Genomic DNA, 17,915 nt, shown 5'->3' on the forward strand with positions numbered 1-17,915 from the left:
AGTAAAAAAGTACTTAGGATACAATCTGAAAATACAAAGTTGTAGTCATTTCCGGTGAAACAGGAAGCGACCGAAGGTAATTGAATACGTCAATCAATCCCGATTTATGTGATATACTAACAAATCAAATTTCGTTGTATTATCTGAAAAAATGAAAAAGTAAAAAAGTGAGCCCCTTTTGAGAAACACCTGGTGGAAACGGCTGAAAATGAATACAGATCTTAAAAATACACTATAACGAATAATCTACCAAAAGACCCCTGTGACCCTCCGCCTGCTAAATATTGATTCTTCAACGACAAAAGTTCTTAAACTGTTTACCGGTTAATTTATTTAATAAAATGCTTGCACTCGAAATTCGGGCCCTCGAAAAAACAGCGACTACCTAAACGCATCCTAGATCTATAAAGCAAACTGGTTGTCGCATTCTTCCTTGCACCTCTGTCCTCCGGACCGATGCGATGGACCGTGCCGTCGTTTACGACCTGCTGCTACGAATATATAGTGTGAATTATATATGTTCGCGAACGTTTTGTTCGAGTAGCTTGGACGCGGCTTAAGAACCAGATTTCGAAATTATGAAGGTTCCGGTTCTGTCGGTACTTTCGGGACTCGCTAATAATAATTAAAAACATATTTTTTGTTACGTGCTAAAGACTTTTGATACTGTCTAGCGGTCGAAATCAAACTCTTCTAAATAAGTCAGTAGTGATGCTATCTCTTACTGTTCTTACTTCCGAAGTTATTTTATAGTTTCTATAATGTTTATTAGCAATTATTGAATTTTAAATATGATATTTTATTATTTAATATAATAGTGCTAAATGTATTAGTTACATTTTTTGTGTTGTTTTTATAGGCAATTGCATCTTTAATTGAAAATATTTTAAGTTCTTTTTTCAAATTTTGTTAAGTTGGTTTCGAGGTCGGTTGATGTTGTTTGGTGTAATTTTTAAGCCACCTATGTGTTTCTTTCTTTTTTTTTTTGCTTGTGTTCATTATTTGTGTGTTCATATTTATTTTCTCATGACTTAATAATTTGATATTATTTTCATTTAAAACTCAATTTTTTATCGGTTTTACTTTTGAGAACCGTCCCTTGTTTGCTAATCGACGAACTCCACAATCATTGAACGAAAATATTTTAGTACGATTCCGGAAACTCTAATTAATACTACCAATTAGGGTTCAGATCTTTTTGCCATCACAAAATCGGGCCTCGGTAACAATAATTAAAAATTTCTTTGATACTTTCTAGGAGTCTAAATCAAACTCTTCTAAATCAGTAATGGTTCTATTTCTTATTGTTCTTGCTTCTTTTCTCTTTTGAAGTTCCTATAATACTTATTATGTTATGTTTTAATAGATATTTGCATTTTTAATTCGATATTTTAGGGCTTTTGTCTCAAATTCATATAACTTGGTTTATGTTGCTTGACGTGAAATTTAAGTTACCTATAATTTTTTCTTTTGTGTTCATTTTAATATTTTCATTACTGATTAATTAATAATTTGATATTATTTTCATTAAAAATCTCAATTTCTTATCCATTTTACTTTGAAAACTGAAAACCCATCCCTTGCTCTTTCTGATTGATGAACTGCACCACCACTGAACAAAAATTAGTTAGTACCGAAAGTACCGAAAAAAGAACGGTTTTTCCGTTTCCTATACGGCTAGCGCAGCCGATTGCGTTAATCGCATAGGAATCGGACTCGAGACCTGCAACTCCGTCTACTAAGTGATCATCGCAACCCATGCAAAGAAGCGCTTGCAATGAACTTTCTAGGTATGCTTTATTTATAGTCACTTAGGACATAGAAAATGGGACACTCAATATTACTTGTAACCGCTACACTATAACAAAACTCTAAGAATTAAGATTTAAACAATTTAATTTGACAATTAATCAAATAAATAAAGTTACAAAAATAATATTCCAACAATGAAAATCATAATAATTCCTTTCATTGATTTATATAGGGTGGATTGCTATAATTGTAATGTCATGTACGTATAGGTCAAACAGGTAGAAATTTAGATATAAGGATTAAAGAATATATAAAATCTATTAATAATCTCCAGCGAAGTTCCGGTTTAGCAACTCATTGTATATTAAATAGTCACACAGTTAATGAAAGCTCAATTAAGTTATTAGATAGAGAAACAAAAGGCAGACGCTTAAATTACCTTGAATAGTTAGAAACATTAAAATCAGCTAAAAACGATAATAATGTAAACGATCAACAAGGATTTCCAAATACATTTTTTATTACCTCTATTGTAAACTCAATTATTGATTTCAAATATATTATATATCCTTAAAATGTAGTCAGACGGTTAGTTTTTAAAGAACTCTTAAAAATGCCTAACTAAGTTACTCTTTTTAATTTTTTTTTTGATACATATAAAAGCGGGTTTTATTAAAATTCTAATATTTCAACAATGTTTCACAAGGAACCAACCACCGACTCCGCACTATTTATTTAAAAAAAATCAGATTGACATATCAACCACGTCTTAAAGCTGTGTTGCCGAACTGTCTTGCCAATATTAGCATATAAAACGTTAAAAGTTACCTATTAGATTTATCTCTCAATTATGTTGTTTTTTTTTGGAATCCAGAATAAAAATACCTCATTATTAATTTAAATTTATTAAATTTACCACCTCTGCAGGTCCACCCATAGGTCCACCTGTCATAATAATAATATTATGACTCATTATAATAATATCATTTGCATTGGTTGCGTTAATCACTTAGTAAACGGAGTTGCTGGTCTCGAGTCCGTTTCCTATGCGATTAACGCAATCGGTTGTGCTAGCCGTATAGGAAACGGAAAAATGCATCCCGGTTCCTAAGAGGCGCGGTACCGAAATTTCCGGTTCCGAAAAACAGCTCCGGTTCCGGAAACCCTAATACAGAGCCACCAACAATGATTGAAAAGTTGCTATAGGTATGTTTTAATATACTTATTCAATAATAAAATTAGAAATCCTTCAATTGATTAAATTTATACTTATTTCTTCTCGTTTTAATTAGCCTCACACTATTGTAAAAAAACAAATTTAAATATTGTCAAAAAACAATCATATTATTTAATTTTTTGTTTGTTTTGACGCTGTTGATAACGCAGTAGATATATAATTCGAATTTCTTAAGTTCATTTCCTGCAATCTAACGAGCAGAATCAGAATAGTTAAGTATTGCAATCACTGTTGAAAAAATTTTGAAGACTTTAAAAATTTTGAAGACACATCTTCTAAAACTTTTTCTTTTTCCCTGTAGTTACCTGTATAATATCGTTGATAAACGCATACCAAAAAATGAGAAACTAATAACTGTACATATTTATCTTACTCTCAAGAATTTGTTTCTTTAAACTACAGAATGCCCTCAAAAAGCTTATATATTTCTGAGAAATATTTTAGTTTTCTTGATCCCTGTAATTTGCAACCACTTTTAAACTCGGTTTATTTATTCCCGTTTATATATAGAGATATTTTTGAAGCACTCTGTACAAATATATTTAGAATTTATATAATTTTAAGCTTCTTAATAAGTTCTAATATGGTTATATATGGAGTTCTAATTTAATAAAATAGATGATTCAGTACGTTGAGTTTTAAAATGTCTCGTCACATCTACACAATCTAACCAAAAATAATCGAAAATTGTCTTTGGTTTCGATATTATAATACTTTTCCAAATAAAATTTCAAAAATATCACACAAATAAAATAAATTAATTCTGCAATTGGTTTGCTAATTATTTCTTTATGTAAAATGGCACATAGTACTAACGTAAATTTTACATTTAGCCATCCTTATACACACATCGATAGAGCCAGATATGTTTCAACTATGTTGTTTTATTGTATCAATAAGTATGTGTATCATTAATTTTAACAAAAAATAAAAAATCACACTTCGGCATATCTGAGATCACCCAAAATTAAGCTGCTTCTTGCTATAAAATCAAATAATTTTAAGCATTTTTTTTTCATTCGAATGTTGCCCAAACACACACGATACAATACTTTTTTCGTTTTTACCAAATTGAACAAAAATAATAAGTCGGAATAGGGAATTGATATCAACAAAAATAACAAGAGATTCCCTAAAATTTACCGATAATTCTAAATAAGAACGAAATATCAATAATAATAGCCAATTTGTACTTTGTCATTACTTTAAGTCAACGCAATTAGAGAAAAAAATAACTAGATTAACTAACTACCGGTTCTTCATCGGTTTCTTCGTTTGATTCAGCGCCCTCTTTAGTTGTCTTCGACAGTCTTCGGCATCTCAATGCGCACTCTTTGATTTGGAAACCTGTAAAAAAATAACATTATATACCACAACGGTGACTGCACAAGCGTGGATATAATTCAGAGATATAAATAGGGAGAATGAGCTTCAACGAGTAATGCGTCATAAATGGTGGGCGACATGTTCGTCCATAGTTCTACAGGGCCAACCAATATGTAATAATAACACCTTATCGCCTGAATTTGTCGTCTTTTTTTCCCGGAATAATAAAGTCCTGTAAAAATGTTCTTAAGGCACTTTTTAATCACAATACAGTGGCGTAGTCAGTTTTTTTCTGTTTGCTCTTTTTATTAGAAATAATGAAAAATATAATTTCTTAAATGGAAATCATAGTCGGCTATGAACTTAAAAAAATGCTGGCGTTTAACACTTTCCAACGATATAAAGTTACAGGTATCAATTTCGAAGAATAAGATAAATATTAGGTTTTTTATCTTTATATCGAAGGGGGCTTTGATTTTGTGTTGACCTATTAGCCTAATTATTTTTATCACAATTTAATATTCTATATTATTATTTATCTGCATAGTTAAAGACTTTTGAAAAGGTAAAAATTAACATTCTATATTACATAGTATTAGTTATTACAATTGAAATTGATACAATAAGCAAAGAACAAAACTAAAAAAAATGTATTTTTTGAGTGACAAATATAGTTTTCTAAAAAAAATCATCAAAGAAGTTCAAACTGAGCACCTCTTTGTTGAATACACAATAAATATCTTTTGCGCCCAGAGTTACAACGATTTATTAGGCGAACTGGTGTAATATGTCCAAAACCTTGCCTAGTAACCTACTGTAATTCTTCCCCAATGGTTCTTCCCTTATATATAAGGTCTTTTAATTTCCCCAGTAAAAAAGTCGAAAATCACAGAACCTAGCAGGCTAAGATATGGGACCCCTTGTTTCCATCCAATTCTCTCTAAATTCTCCATTTAATAGAGCAGTTGTAACTCTGGCGTTTTAATTGTGAAAGGTAATACTTATATAGAATGGTGATTTGCCTTTTCAAAACTCTTTAATTATGCAGATAAATTATAATATAGAATATTAAATTGTGGTGTTACACAAAATCAAGGCCCGCTTCGATACAAAGAGAAAAAAAACCCATGGTACAAAGAATACAAGGTATGATCGATAGCGGCTCCAATTTCGTTCAGTTCGCGCATACCACGTGTGACGTCACTAGGAAAATGAGGAATAAATAAAAAATAAAGAAAGTTGACAGGAGATCTGCATTTTTTGGGGTTATGGTTAAGAATTGTTTATTTTTAAGACTTTTTAGTTCGTTTAATTTGATAATTACTAAAACCAGCAGTTCCAAAAATATATTTAAAAATAATAATTATCTATTAACATGGATTTGGACGATAACAGGTAAAAATACTAAATTTATTTCTATATTCGGTATAAAATTGTTTATTAGGTTTTTAGTTTGCGATGTTTATGGTAAATAATTTTCATTTTTATTGCCTCTGAATTCACATGAGGACAGAGATGAGGATATCTATGGAAAAGTAACCACAAGAGGAATTGTTACATCATTTAAAAAATGTTGGGAAGTTTATTGTTTCCCATCGAAAAGTAGAAAATGCCAATGCAGATGAACGTATTGTAATTTTGATAGAAGTAATTCCAAGGGTGAAGTTTATTATAATTAGTGGAAGCAATACCAAGGGTAAAGTTTATTATAATTAGTGACCTGTGCTTCTTTTTATATGTAGATGTTTCTGGTTTTGAGAATAAATCGGTTGAACGACACCCAAAATTTAAAGGAAGTATTTGCATACCCAGAATATGCCCATCAAGGGTTATATAGCTCAAATTTCCTTTAATGGTAGGCAATTATTCAATGCAAATTAACTTACCTAACTTTTTAAGTGACTGAAATATTAAATAGTTTACAATATGGTATATCACTAAAAATATATTACTTTTAGGTACAATTAGGGCCCGATACATTTCAAAAAGTAGAATATTATTTTATATTAAATGAGGTATTGTACTAACAATCAATTTATATTAATAACGGAGATTAAAAAATAACAGAATAAATAGTTCTTTTTATTTACAAAATAAACTATAGAATACAACAGTATTTAAAAAATAAAAAAAAAACTGATGTTCCGGCCGAGATTCGAACTCCGGTCTCTCGCTTCCTAGCCCGACTCCTTATGCACTGCTCCACAGTAACTTGCTTAGCGATAATTCAATGACGGTATATAAACAAAAAAAACAGGTTTATAACAATATCTTGACGATTTGAACTGGCGCGCGGAGCGTACTGACCAATAGCGCCTGTTATCACCTGTGACGTAGCGACCAACCTGCGCAATATCATACCTTGTATTCTTTGTACCATGAAAAAAACCTAATATTTCTCTCATTCTTAGAAATAAATACACATAACTTTATATCGTTAGAAAGGGTTAAATGCCAGCATTGTTTTATGTTCATAGCTAACTATGATTTTCATTTAAAAAATTATATTTTTTTATTATTTCTGACAAAAAGGGCAAGTATAGAAAAGAAACTGACTACGCCACTGGAATGTGCTTAAAAAAGTGCCTTAAGTACGTTTTTACAGAATTTTATTATTCCGCGAAATACAAAAGTTATGGGCAATTTTTCAAATGGTATAAAATTCAAAAAGACCCCGTATCTCGGTTGGCAGTGAAAATATGAACAGGCGATTTACGTCATTAAACGTTTCTCAGAAATCGAGCCCATCTATGTCGGTTTTGCTCTATCTAGCCAGGAAATTGGTTTTCTCTGTTAAAAATATTTACCAGACCAATTTCGACCACCATGTACATACGTGTGTGTACACTGTGTGTACACTGTTCAGTTTTTATATGATTCAAAATAAAAAATATATAAATTGTAAAATTAGTAATTTTTTAATGGCCATAATGCGTTCTTTCAAAATCATCGAACAACTAAATCATTTCCATAGATCCAGTGACGTACCGTGACTGAATTTTGAGACCAAAAACTGAAACAATAATTTTTCAAAAAAATCATATTACAGCTATATGTTTTATTTTGCATAAACATGTTAACTAAAAAGTTAGAATAATTATAATTCTTCCCTAACTAAGTGGTTTTATCGCTAAATTTAACTAAAGCTAAGTACAACACAAATCTTAAATACGTGGACTATTATAACAACAAATACATCGTAAAAGACTATTTTGGTAGCATTCTGAACTAGAATTCAAGTTAAACATTTTAGAAAATAATTTAAAGGAAAAATGTTAATTCAGTTAATATTAATTTTTGTATACAACTCAGATTTATCTGGTCTTCTATCATATATTTTGGAAATTAGAGAATTACTGAAGATTTTCATCTAAAAATTGGCATTGATAGTGGTGGTGGATCACTTCTTGTATACAACTCAGATTTATCTGGTCTTCTATCATATATTTTGGAAATTAGAGAATTACCTGAAGATTTTCATCTAAAAATTGGCATTGATAGTGGTGGTGGATCACTTAAAGTTTGTCTGAATGTGCTCCCTGAAAATGATCCCGAATATTTCAAGAAATATAAAAGTGCTGGAATTAATAAACTATTCATAATTGGCTTAGGACCAAAGTTGTCTGAATATTATGCTAACATTAAAAGCCTCTTTGAGACGTTAGATCTGCAGTCCATATGTGGAATTTGTTCCTATACTTTTGCCGCTGACCTTAAGCTTATTATGATTCTCCTTGGTCTTCAGTCAAATTCATCCACTCACACTTGCCCATGGTGTGATGTAAATGTAAAGGAAATGGAAATTAAAGGATCATTCAGAACTATAAAAAGTATTACAGAAAATACAAATTTATGGCAACAATCTGGAAATATAACAAAAGCCAAAGATTTTAGTAAGCGTTTTTGTTTGAAATATTTTTTTTTTGTATTTTTTAAACTGTTGTTCAATGAACCATATAAAAAAGGCAATTTTACATACCTATAATCATTAGCGACGAAGAAACACAATGTCTTAAAGTATATTCCCGTGTGGTTCAAAAACTATTTGATTGTCTTGAATTGGAGAATACCAATGTTGCAACATAATGGATAAAAAAGCGGGATTGAAACTAGATCATTATGGAAAATGTAACGGAAATAACGCCAGACAACTTTTAAAGAAAGTGGATATTTTGAAGACGATATCGCCCGGTAAAGAATCCTATTCAAAGTTTTTAGAAGCAAAAACATCTTTTTTTAGGAATAAATATATTGCAGTGTTTTCTGCATTCAATCAAGTAGTTTCGAGTTGTTTTGGTCAACTAAACAAACATTTTGAACGTGACATCGAGCAATTTAGATTGGAAATACTGAACTTGGGTATTAAGATAACTCCAAAGATTCATGCAATTCTGCATCATGTGCCAGAGTTTATAAAAGCAAATCATAGAGCTCTAGGATTTTACTCGGAACAAGCATCTGCGGGCAGGTTCATTTTTCCTTTAAATTATTTTCTAAAAAGTTTAACTTGAATCTTCGTTCAGAATGCTACAAAAATAGTCTTTTACGATGTATTTGTTGTTATAATAGTCCACGTATTTAAGATTTGTGTTGTTGATAAAGATAGATAGATAGATTTTGAATCATATAAAAACCGAACAGTGTGTAGGGAGAAAAGTGTACTGGGATAAATAAAAAGGTAGATACAAAAAATAAATCGTTCTCTCATTTAACGACGAGTCGCCACTGCTGCAAACATATGGCGGCTACCTTGATTGGAATATCTGCACGCGTCCATGCGCATTCTTACTATCTCTATATCTCTAATTTAATACCACTACTGGTTTATATGCTTTTATGAGAATCAAATCAAAAATCAAAAACTATATACAAGAGTAAAATTAATTTCAAAAATCTTTTTATTGGGTTGCTGACTTAATTGACTTACCTATTAGTGGATGCAGCGCATTTTTAAGGCTCAAAAATAACCTAGGAAAGAGTATTTCTTGCTGCGTCAGCAACTGCTTTATCCTTTGTCTCTCCTTGGACAGGTTTGGGCCGGAAGTTGATATTGGCAAGTTTTCGTTGGTGGCAAATTGTCTTAACGTTTTCTCCCTAACGTACACTAATGGCCTTATTATCCTTAAGTCGTGTTCCCTAAAAAGGAAATAAAGATAGTATTAATGGCAAATATTTCCGAGTTTTTAAAAAAGACTTACTTAATATAATAATGAGCTCGCATCGATCTTAATTTCCCTAGGTGAAAAACGGATAAAAGGAAATTTTCACACAGATCGTCTAAATGTTGTCCAATAGCAAGAACGTTGTATCCGGAACTTTTGGCAGCCGAATATAGTCGATGTCTCAATGTAGAAGTACCAAAACTATATAAATTATCGTTAGCTTCCTCTTGTTTTTCTGCAAAAAAATGTTTCTTTTTACATTTCATTTTAACAACCAGTTTGCCATGTAGTTAAGTTCCATAACAGTTAATATGTATAAAAGATAATGGACTAACCAAACCCAGTGATTTGAAATCTTTCTTCAAACTATGTTTTTCTTCTTTCCAGGAGTGGAGACTAACACTGATTATTTTTTTTTATCCTCGTCGCCAATGTGAAATACTCGGTGGTTGAGTGGAAATCAAACTTTATACAGGGTGTTTCAAAACAAATGAGAAAAACTTCAGGGGTTGATTCCTTGTTCAAAATAAAGGCTAGTTTGCTTTATAAACATTGGGTCAAAAGTCAACCATTAGGGAGATATTGTAGTACAAATATGGCGGAAAAATAATGTTTTTATTTTTTATCTTGAAAACGAAAAGAGATAGACTAATAAAATTTTATGGAAGCATTACTGTTATGAAAACGCACTTTCTGGTAATTTTTTCTCTTCTTTAAAATGAGTGGAAGGGGTTGAAATAAACTACCCCTATCATTCTTGTTAACGAAATTTAAAGAAAAATCTTATCAAATACATGCAAAAAAATTAATTTGGATAGTTTACTTTGTTTAGAAACTTTTTTATCTCTTGTATTTTTTTGATAAAACTCACCGATTTGAAATTAAAAAATAAAATGTAAAGCATTACATGTCAGGACAAAAAACATTTTCTGATAAAGAATCTAGTGGGCTGCTGTAATTTTTTTAGGAAAAAATCTAGTCGGCCGCTGTTACTTTTTAGGATGTTCCTAATATTATTTTATTTGACATTACTCTACTGCAATACGTTATTATCTAGATGATTCTAGATAAATCAAATCTCAATGTCAAATCTAAAAATGTTTTTTGTCCTGACATGTAATGCTTTACATTTTATTATTTTTTAATTTCCAATCGGTGAGTTTTATCAAAAAAACACAAGAGGTAAAAAAGTTTCTAAACAAAGTAAACTATCCAAATTAAGGCATTTGCATGTGTTTGATAAGATTTTTCTTTAAATTTCGTTAACAAGAATGATAGGGGTAGTTTATTTCAACCCCTTCCACTCATTTTAAAAAGTAAAAAATTACCTGAAAGTGTGTTTTCATAACAGTAATGCTTCCATAAAATTTCATTAGTCTATCTCTTCTCGTTTTCAAGATAAAAAATAAAAACATTATTTTTCCGCCATCTTTGTACCACGATATCTCCCTAATGGTTGACTTTTGACCCAACGTTTATAAAGCAAACTACCCTTTATTTTGAACAAGGAATCACCCCCTAAAGTTTTTCGCATTTGTTTTGAAACACCCTGTATACAGAGAAGACCAAGCTACTAGTAACATAGCAAGTTGCCGGACGAATTTACGTTTACCCGTTTTGCGTTCGTACTCGAGATTCACTGCCGGCTAGTCGGCTGGTCAGGCAGTACGCAGTTGCAGTTGTGCTTGGACGGGTCGGTCGTGACAGACTAGGAATACGACTCGAGGAGTGCCGAGTATTTATTATTTTCATTTTAAGTGTTTACCTTCACTTAAGGTAACATTTAAAATGAAAATACTTAAATATTTATTATTTGAGTGTGTTTACAAGCCAAAACTAAAAATAAATAAGTTCTCTAAACCCAAAATATTACTCTAAATAAAAAAAAGGTGTTTTATTATAACAAGTGTTCAAAAAGACCATCTCCTTGTGCTAGACAGAAGCCTAGGCGGTCGTAAAATCCCCGTCTAACATTGGCTAACATATTAGGGCCAATAGTTTGGAAAGCCTCTCGTATTTTTACTTGAAGCTCATCCAAATTATTAGCCCTATTATGACCATACACTTTAAATTTTACATAACCTCACAAAAATAAGTCATTGGGAGAAAGATCTGGTGATCTAGCGGGCCACAATATAGTTCCATATCCACTAATTAAACGGTTGGGAAAAGTATTGTTTAAATATTCGTGAACAATACGGGCATTGTGGGCAGGACAACCACCTCAGCAATTTGATTACTTGAAAACGTGGGATTTTGATCCGCGGTAGCACAAATGAACACTTGCGTTAACTCCTGTTCTTCATTAATCAACACATCAGGCTTTTTTTGTTTTTGTGGGAACACGCACCCATGTGTTTCAAAATTATTAATAACTCTTGATACAGTAGGTAAAGATGGAATTGGCTTGTCTACAAAAGTTTGTGGAAAAATTGTTTGTATATCCCGATAAGACCTATTTTGGACATACCATTTTACAATTTGAGTTTTCTCACGAACTTCGTAAACATCCATTATTTTACTTAAAAAATAAATTTTACACGAGAACTGTCGCGAGAATCTATGTATTCGTTTTGGCTATTAAAACATGAATAAATACAAATTCTGAAACATTCTTATCACATATCTACCTATTTTTATTTTATCGCATTTTTTCGCCTGCTTTTTATCCGGCGGACGGGTATACGCTAATTCGTCCGGTTTTGCCTATGTTACTACTACTGTGGTCCGGTCTGTATATTTTAATAATACTATATTTTAATAATGTTTAAAAGTAGTATAACTCTACAATGAAAACTGCGTCTTAATATCCAAATAATATTTTATAGTTATATTTGTAATTAATTTTTGTTTCTTAAAATATTTTGATTAAAAGAAAATATGTCTGCCGGTCAAGCTTAATCATGTAATTAAAATTTTATTTGATATGAACTATACATGAGCAGTTTATAGTTTTTTATAACAACGATTCCAATATTATTTCATTGCAATCAACATGAACGGTAAACGGGATAGTGTGAAATAAATTTGACCGACAGTTGGACTGATTTCTTTAGAAATTTGAAAAAACCGTTTATAATGCACCAAGCCACTATACAGTTTGATTTGACCACAGACTTAATTAATCCAATATAATTATTCCAACAAGATTTGACTACGTCATAAAGGAAAAACTAATTTTGTACAGTAAGTTAAGTTCCTTTACCTGTGTGAACTCCAGGATCACTTTTCTTATCGTCAATAATGTAATGAACACCTAAAGTTTTTAAATGCGGAATGAGAACGCACGGATCGCATCCCGACGCATCTGGATCAACCGTAACCGCTCCGATGCTAAACAATACTCCCTTTTTCTGTACGTGGCTTTGGAATTGAAGTAACGTGTGAAGCAGGCTTAAGGAGTCTATACCGCCAGAGAGACACACCATCACTTTATCACCTGTAAAAAATATAATATTTATTTAGTTCATTGATATTATGGCTGAAAAATTAACGCTTTAAATAAATTTGGGGAATTTTATATTAGAACATTAACATTAGACTCAAAAGTCATTAGAGAACAACGGCATACGGTCGAGTCGGCCTACAAACACGTAAACGTTTACGTACGGATGCGCATTTCTTCTATTTTTTATTTTTTATACACGTAAAAGATTCTTTACGTCTACGTATACGTGCCAGAAGCAGCCGACTCGACCGTATGCCGTTGTTCTCTATTGACAAACTGGTTTCCATTTGAATTCTAGAACATGCAAATAGTATATGGTTTTATTCTGAGTAAAAACGATACTTTTTGTAGCGATGCTGTACGTTGACGTACAGGCGAGGCACAAAAAGTAATTTTTACTCCGAATATGTTCTATTCGGAGTAAAAATGACTTTTTGTTGGGGAGTAAAAATTACTTTTTTAAATTATTTCAAACGTTCCAAATAATATAAAAAAGATTTTAAAGTAATTCCTGGTAAGTCATATGTCAATTAATAATATATTTTCGTACCCTTGTGCTTAGGCGTAATAGTTATTTACAGTACAAGTGGGTTTATGAACATGATTACAACAACGAGTGTGAACGATTAGAACGTTCTAATCACACAAGTGTTGGAATCAAGTTTAAACGCACGTGTCATGTACAACGTTTTATCTACAACCGAAAAATAAGAAAATACTGTTTTAATTTTCGTTTATTAGTCGCCCACCTTTAACTATGACATTTGTCACATTTTTTTAATTATAATTGTGGAGAATTTTTACCTTCTTTCATTATTATAAAAACTAGTTGTGTTATAGAGTTATAACACCACTAGTGTTATGAATCTCATAACGTAACTGAAATACTAAAAAAATAGTGATGTACGTTATAACTAAACGGTTGTAGATAAAAGTACTTTACGCATGCCTAGGCGTTAAAATGACTTTTTTATATTGTCAATCACAATAATACATTGTATATTAATTAAATAACTTTTTAGATTTATGTTTCAGTGCCTTAATACTGAAACTTTTTCCCAATTACGAAGTACTCCCGTGTTATGGAAAACCGCTTGTATGATGAGTGAAACAAGTTAAACACTTTTTGGTTAATATTTGTAAATAGGGTACTCATATACAGAGTGTCCCCATATGTCATGGACATAGAATAACTACGTATTTTTCGAATCAAAATAAGTTCATTCGGCACAATTTATCTCTGTTTTTTGTGCGTTAAATGGACATCAAACTTTAAATATATCATGTTTTAAGATATTTTAAAAACCGATATTCTGCCTAGGTTTGGATTTCTGCTAAACACTTTGACATTTGATTTTCACAAAAAAAAAAAAAAATTACAGAGGAAGGATAACAACTACGCAACTCTACACAAATTCTAGTAGAAATATTTTTCAACTTCGCTCTGATTTAGCCACTCTACTTGCACACAGAAGTTCAGTAGCTCGTCATGCGAAATTTAAACTGCGCATCCTAGTGCGCACCATAATTTACGCGCACCACATTTTCGATATACCGGGTCGTCTCAAAAGAGGCTCAGACCTATAACTTTTTTATTCGTTCAAATAAAAAAACGAAATTTGGTATGTTAGTATATGATATAAATTAGGAGTGATTGACGGTATTCAATTGTTTTTGGTCACTTCCTGTGTCACCGGAAATGACTACAACTTTTGATTTTTAAATAGCCCCTCGATATTTTTTTTTTACTTTATTCGATAGAAAATGACCTATCATACGTCAACTATTGACATTTTCGCATCTGGTTTGTTTGAAATTGTAACATGCTGTTCATAACGAAAATTAATTTGGCTCGAAATACCAAGTGTGTGGTACCAAAAAAAAATGGTTGTTCGTTTTGAAACATTTGAGATATGATTAAAAATACGATTTACGATTTGGGTATCTTTTAACCGCCCAGGACAAGACACGAAAAACATTATGAAGACGATGAAATATATTTTTCCAAGGCTTCATGATTAAAAATTATTGTTTTTAACACAGTCATGACACTCTAGATTGATGTACAATATTTTTTTAAGTCAAAATGTCAAAATTTGACATATATGTCATTCTATTCAGAGTGTCATTTTCTATCGAATAAAGCAAAAATATACCGGGGTACCATTTAAAAATCAAAAGTTGTAGTCATTTTCGGTGAAAGAGGAAGTGACCAAAAACAATTGAATACGTCAATCAATCCTAATGTATGTCATAAACTAACATACCAAATCTCGTTTTTTTTATCTAAAAAATTTAAAAAAAGTATAGATGAGCCACTTTTGAGACACACCCGTTATATCCCCCCCCCCTCCTTGATACCCACAAATAATTAATAAAGACCACCTTATAACTGAAGAGTAATAATAAATTCAACTTACCATCTTTAATCATTTTAAATTCGCCTATCGCGTCCATTACAGGATTCCACAAATTCTTTTCCGGGCAGTTCCATCTCCGGGCAGCCAGATGTTCCAACGTATTCCTATCGTCGCTCATATCCCTATGAATTGGCGGTTTATGTTTCTGCAACGTGGAATACTTAATCTCCGACTCCGATTTCCGATGACCCGATCTCGAATCCGAATTGCTCCTGGTCTTAAGTTCTCCAACACTACAAGACGGAAAATGTTCGTGCTCTTGGAAGGACATGTTTATACCGCTATCCTGCGAACTTATACTAGCCGCAGTGGAGGTAGACAAGATTTTATTTTTGTTCTTCCCGCTGTCCTGCTGGTCTTCCTCCGATGATTTCAGTTTGTTAGAAGATGAGCTTATTAGGTTGATAACGGTGTCGCTGCTACTTCCGGGCGTGTAGTTCTCATCCGGACTGGTTTCGTGCTCGAAAGGAATCAGTTTGGGGTCGGAGGAGAGGCTAGATCGGGTGTACGTTAACTGATTGTTGTCGGGAGTGATAAAAACGTCCACTGCACTGACCACGTCCCGGATCTCGGACTTGACCTCGTTGGCCATCTCGATCGAGATTTTTTCCAAGTACTCGGCAACGGCGTTGGAAGAAATGGAATCGCTTCTACCGTCCTCGCTACCACTACCTATTAAAAAATATCAGTATTAATATATGATTAATGGTGCAAAAAGGGCTTAGATAACGAAAATATCAAAACGAAAAATTATTCAGAATTTCAAAATTAAGTAAAAATTGACATTGATTAAAAATTTTAGAAATCTGTATATTCAAGAATTATACATCAGAGTGGTCCGAATTGTATTCGGGAAACTTCGGCATCGTATATTCTGCAGATAAAAATAGTGAAAAAGTTCGCATATAGTTCAGAAATTATTATAGTAGATAATATGCCCTAAATGCTTCGTTTCGGAAATACAGGGTGTAGAAGGGGGGTAGAAATTTTTATTTCGATTTTCTTAAAATAATTTCTGAACTCAGGTCAATATTTGGATGAAAATTGGTGTCTAAGTATTTTTACCGGGTTGTCAATATGACTCCTACTTGTAGGGAGCACCACCCAAGAGCGCCACCTACATTTTGTTAACTGGTTTGAAGAGTAATAAATTTTCGTCCGTACCTGTATTATACTATTGAGTAAAAAATATACATCCTGTGTGTTTTTTAAGTAAAAAACTGGCGCCGGGAGGCACGTATAGCCGCCCATACTAAAATATGTTAATAAAAAGTTGGTAGGCAGTTCTTTTAGTATCAAAGTAAAGAAACTTCTCAATTTTTTAGTTAAAATCGGTTTAGCGAATTATATCCACGTAGCTGGGTACGTCACCCGCCTTTGACGTCACTGCTACCTCAGCAGTAGAAGCTTATAAATATAAGTTACATTTATATTTTCTCATCTTTTTGTTAGTACTGTTCAACCAAACATATTAATAAACTGATTAAGTCTCTGTGTTGTTTTTTAAAAAGTAATTGTCCCGGTCACGAAAGAAAACTGGCGCAGTCGGTAGGATTTCGTTTTTCGGGTGATGGTTTCGTTTTTCGGGTGATGGTTTCGGTGGTTTCCGTTTTTCGTTGCTTCGTTTTTCGTTTCTTCTTAACCTAACTGGTGTTGGCTATGTTTGTCCTCGACCAGGTCCTTATTCTAAGCTGGTTTCGGCGATGCTTGTCCTTTGCCAGGTGTTGGACTTTCGGCGATGCTTGTCCTCTATTCCAACGGTGTCTTTGGGCTGTTTCTTGCTTTTCACTGTCTCGATCCGTCCGTTTTTTGGGTTTTACCAATTTAATCCGCGTAACGGGCACCAACTACGATTTTTGTTAGATGGCTTGGCAAATCCTACCGACTGCGCCAGTTTTCTTTCGTGACCGACACAATTACTTTTTAAAAAACAACACAGAGACTTGATCAGTTTATTAATATGTTTGGTTGAACAGTACTATTACACAGTACACAGTACATTACAATAGTACACAGTACACAGTACTATTACTATTACAAGATAAACGTATTTCACAATTCTATTGTTCAGAGTGATGAATTGTTCAAAGAAATAAATTCTGTTTCACAGTATTTAAAGAACTCTAAACTACCTTTTAAACCTGAACATATAAATTTAATACTTTTTGAAAAAACTATAAATATTAAAAGTTATAGTGAGGCAAATAAAATATTTGTTATTTTAGAAATACCTATTGTGGAAAATGATAGTTATAATTTATATCATCTTTACCCATTTCCTGTAAAAAATAATAATTCCCTAAATATAATAATACCTAATACAAAATACTTAATATTTAATGAACAGAATTACGCGTTTCTGGACAATAAATGTGAAGAAGTGACTCCAAGTGAATTTATCTGCAAAGACTCTAATATAGTTAAGATATCTAAAAATAATCCATGTGAAATTGAACTTTTAAAATATAATAAATTTATTTCTAATTGTCATTTAACACCTGTTGAAATTTTAGAAAATAAAGTTCAAAAAATTGAACAAAATAAATGGATAGTTATATGTCCTAAACAAA

The 17,915-nt window shown here is 32.0% G+C and overlaps 1 protein-coding gene across 1 annotated transcript in view; it reads right to left on the minus strand.

Annotated features, from left to right (window-relative positions):
- Positions 1-904: 904 nt before the first annotated feature.
- The window catches only part of LOC115891450, a 174,274-nt gene continuing 157,263 nt past the window's right edge, over positions 905-17,915 (minus strand). The window contains exons 14-18 of the mRNA XM_030911902.1: positions 15,346-16,017; positions 12,683-12,916; positions 9,514-9,712; positions 9,243-9,451; positions 905-4,336 (exon numbers count right to left, since the gene is read on the minus strand). Of these exons, the coding sequence (XP_030767762.1) occupies positions 4,230-4,336; positions 9,243-9,451; positions 9,514-9,712; positions 12,683-12,916; positions 15,346-16,017 (1,421 nt within the window). The 3' untranslated portion in view covers positions 905-4,229. The remainder of the gene's footprint in view (positions 4,337-9,242; positions 9,452-9,513; positions 9,713-12,682; positions 12,917-15,345; positions 16,018-17,915) is intronic.

Source organism: Sitophilus oryzae, unplaced genomic scaffold (assembly GCF_002938485.1).
Source record: "Sitophilus oryzae breed Bouriz unplaced genomic scaffold, Soryzae_2.0 scaffold_1181_pilon_pilon, whole genome shotgun sequence".
In the NCBI taxonomy this organism is placed as follows: Eukaryota; Metazoa; Arthropoda; class Insecta; order Coleoptera; family Curculionidae; genus Sitophilus; species Sitophilus oryzae.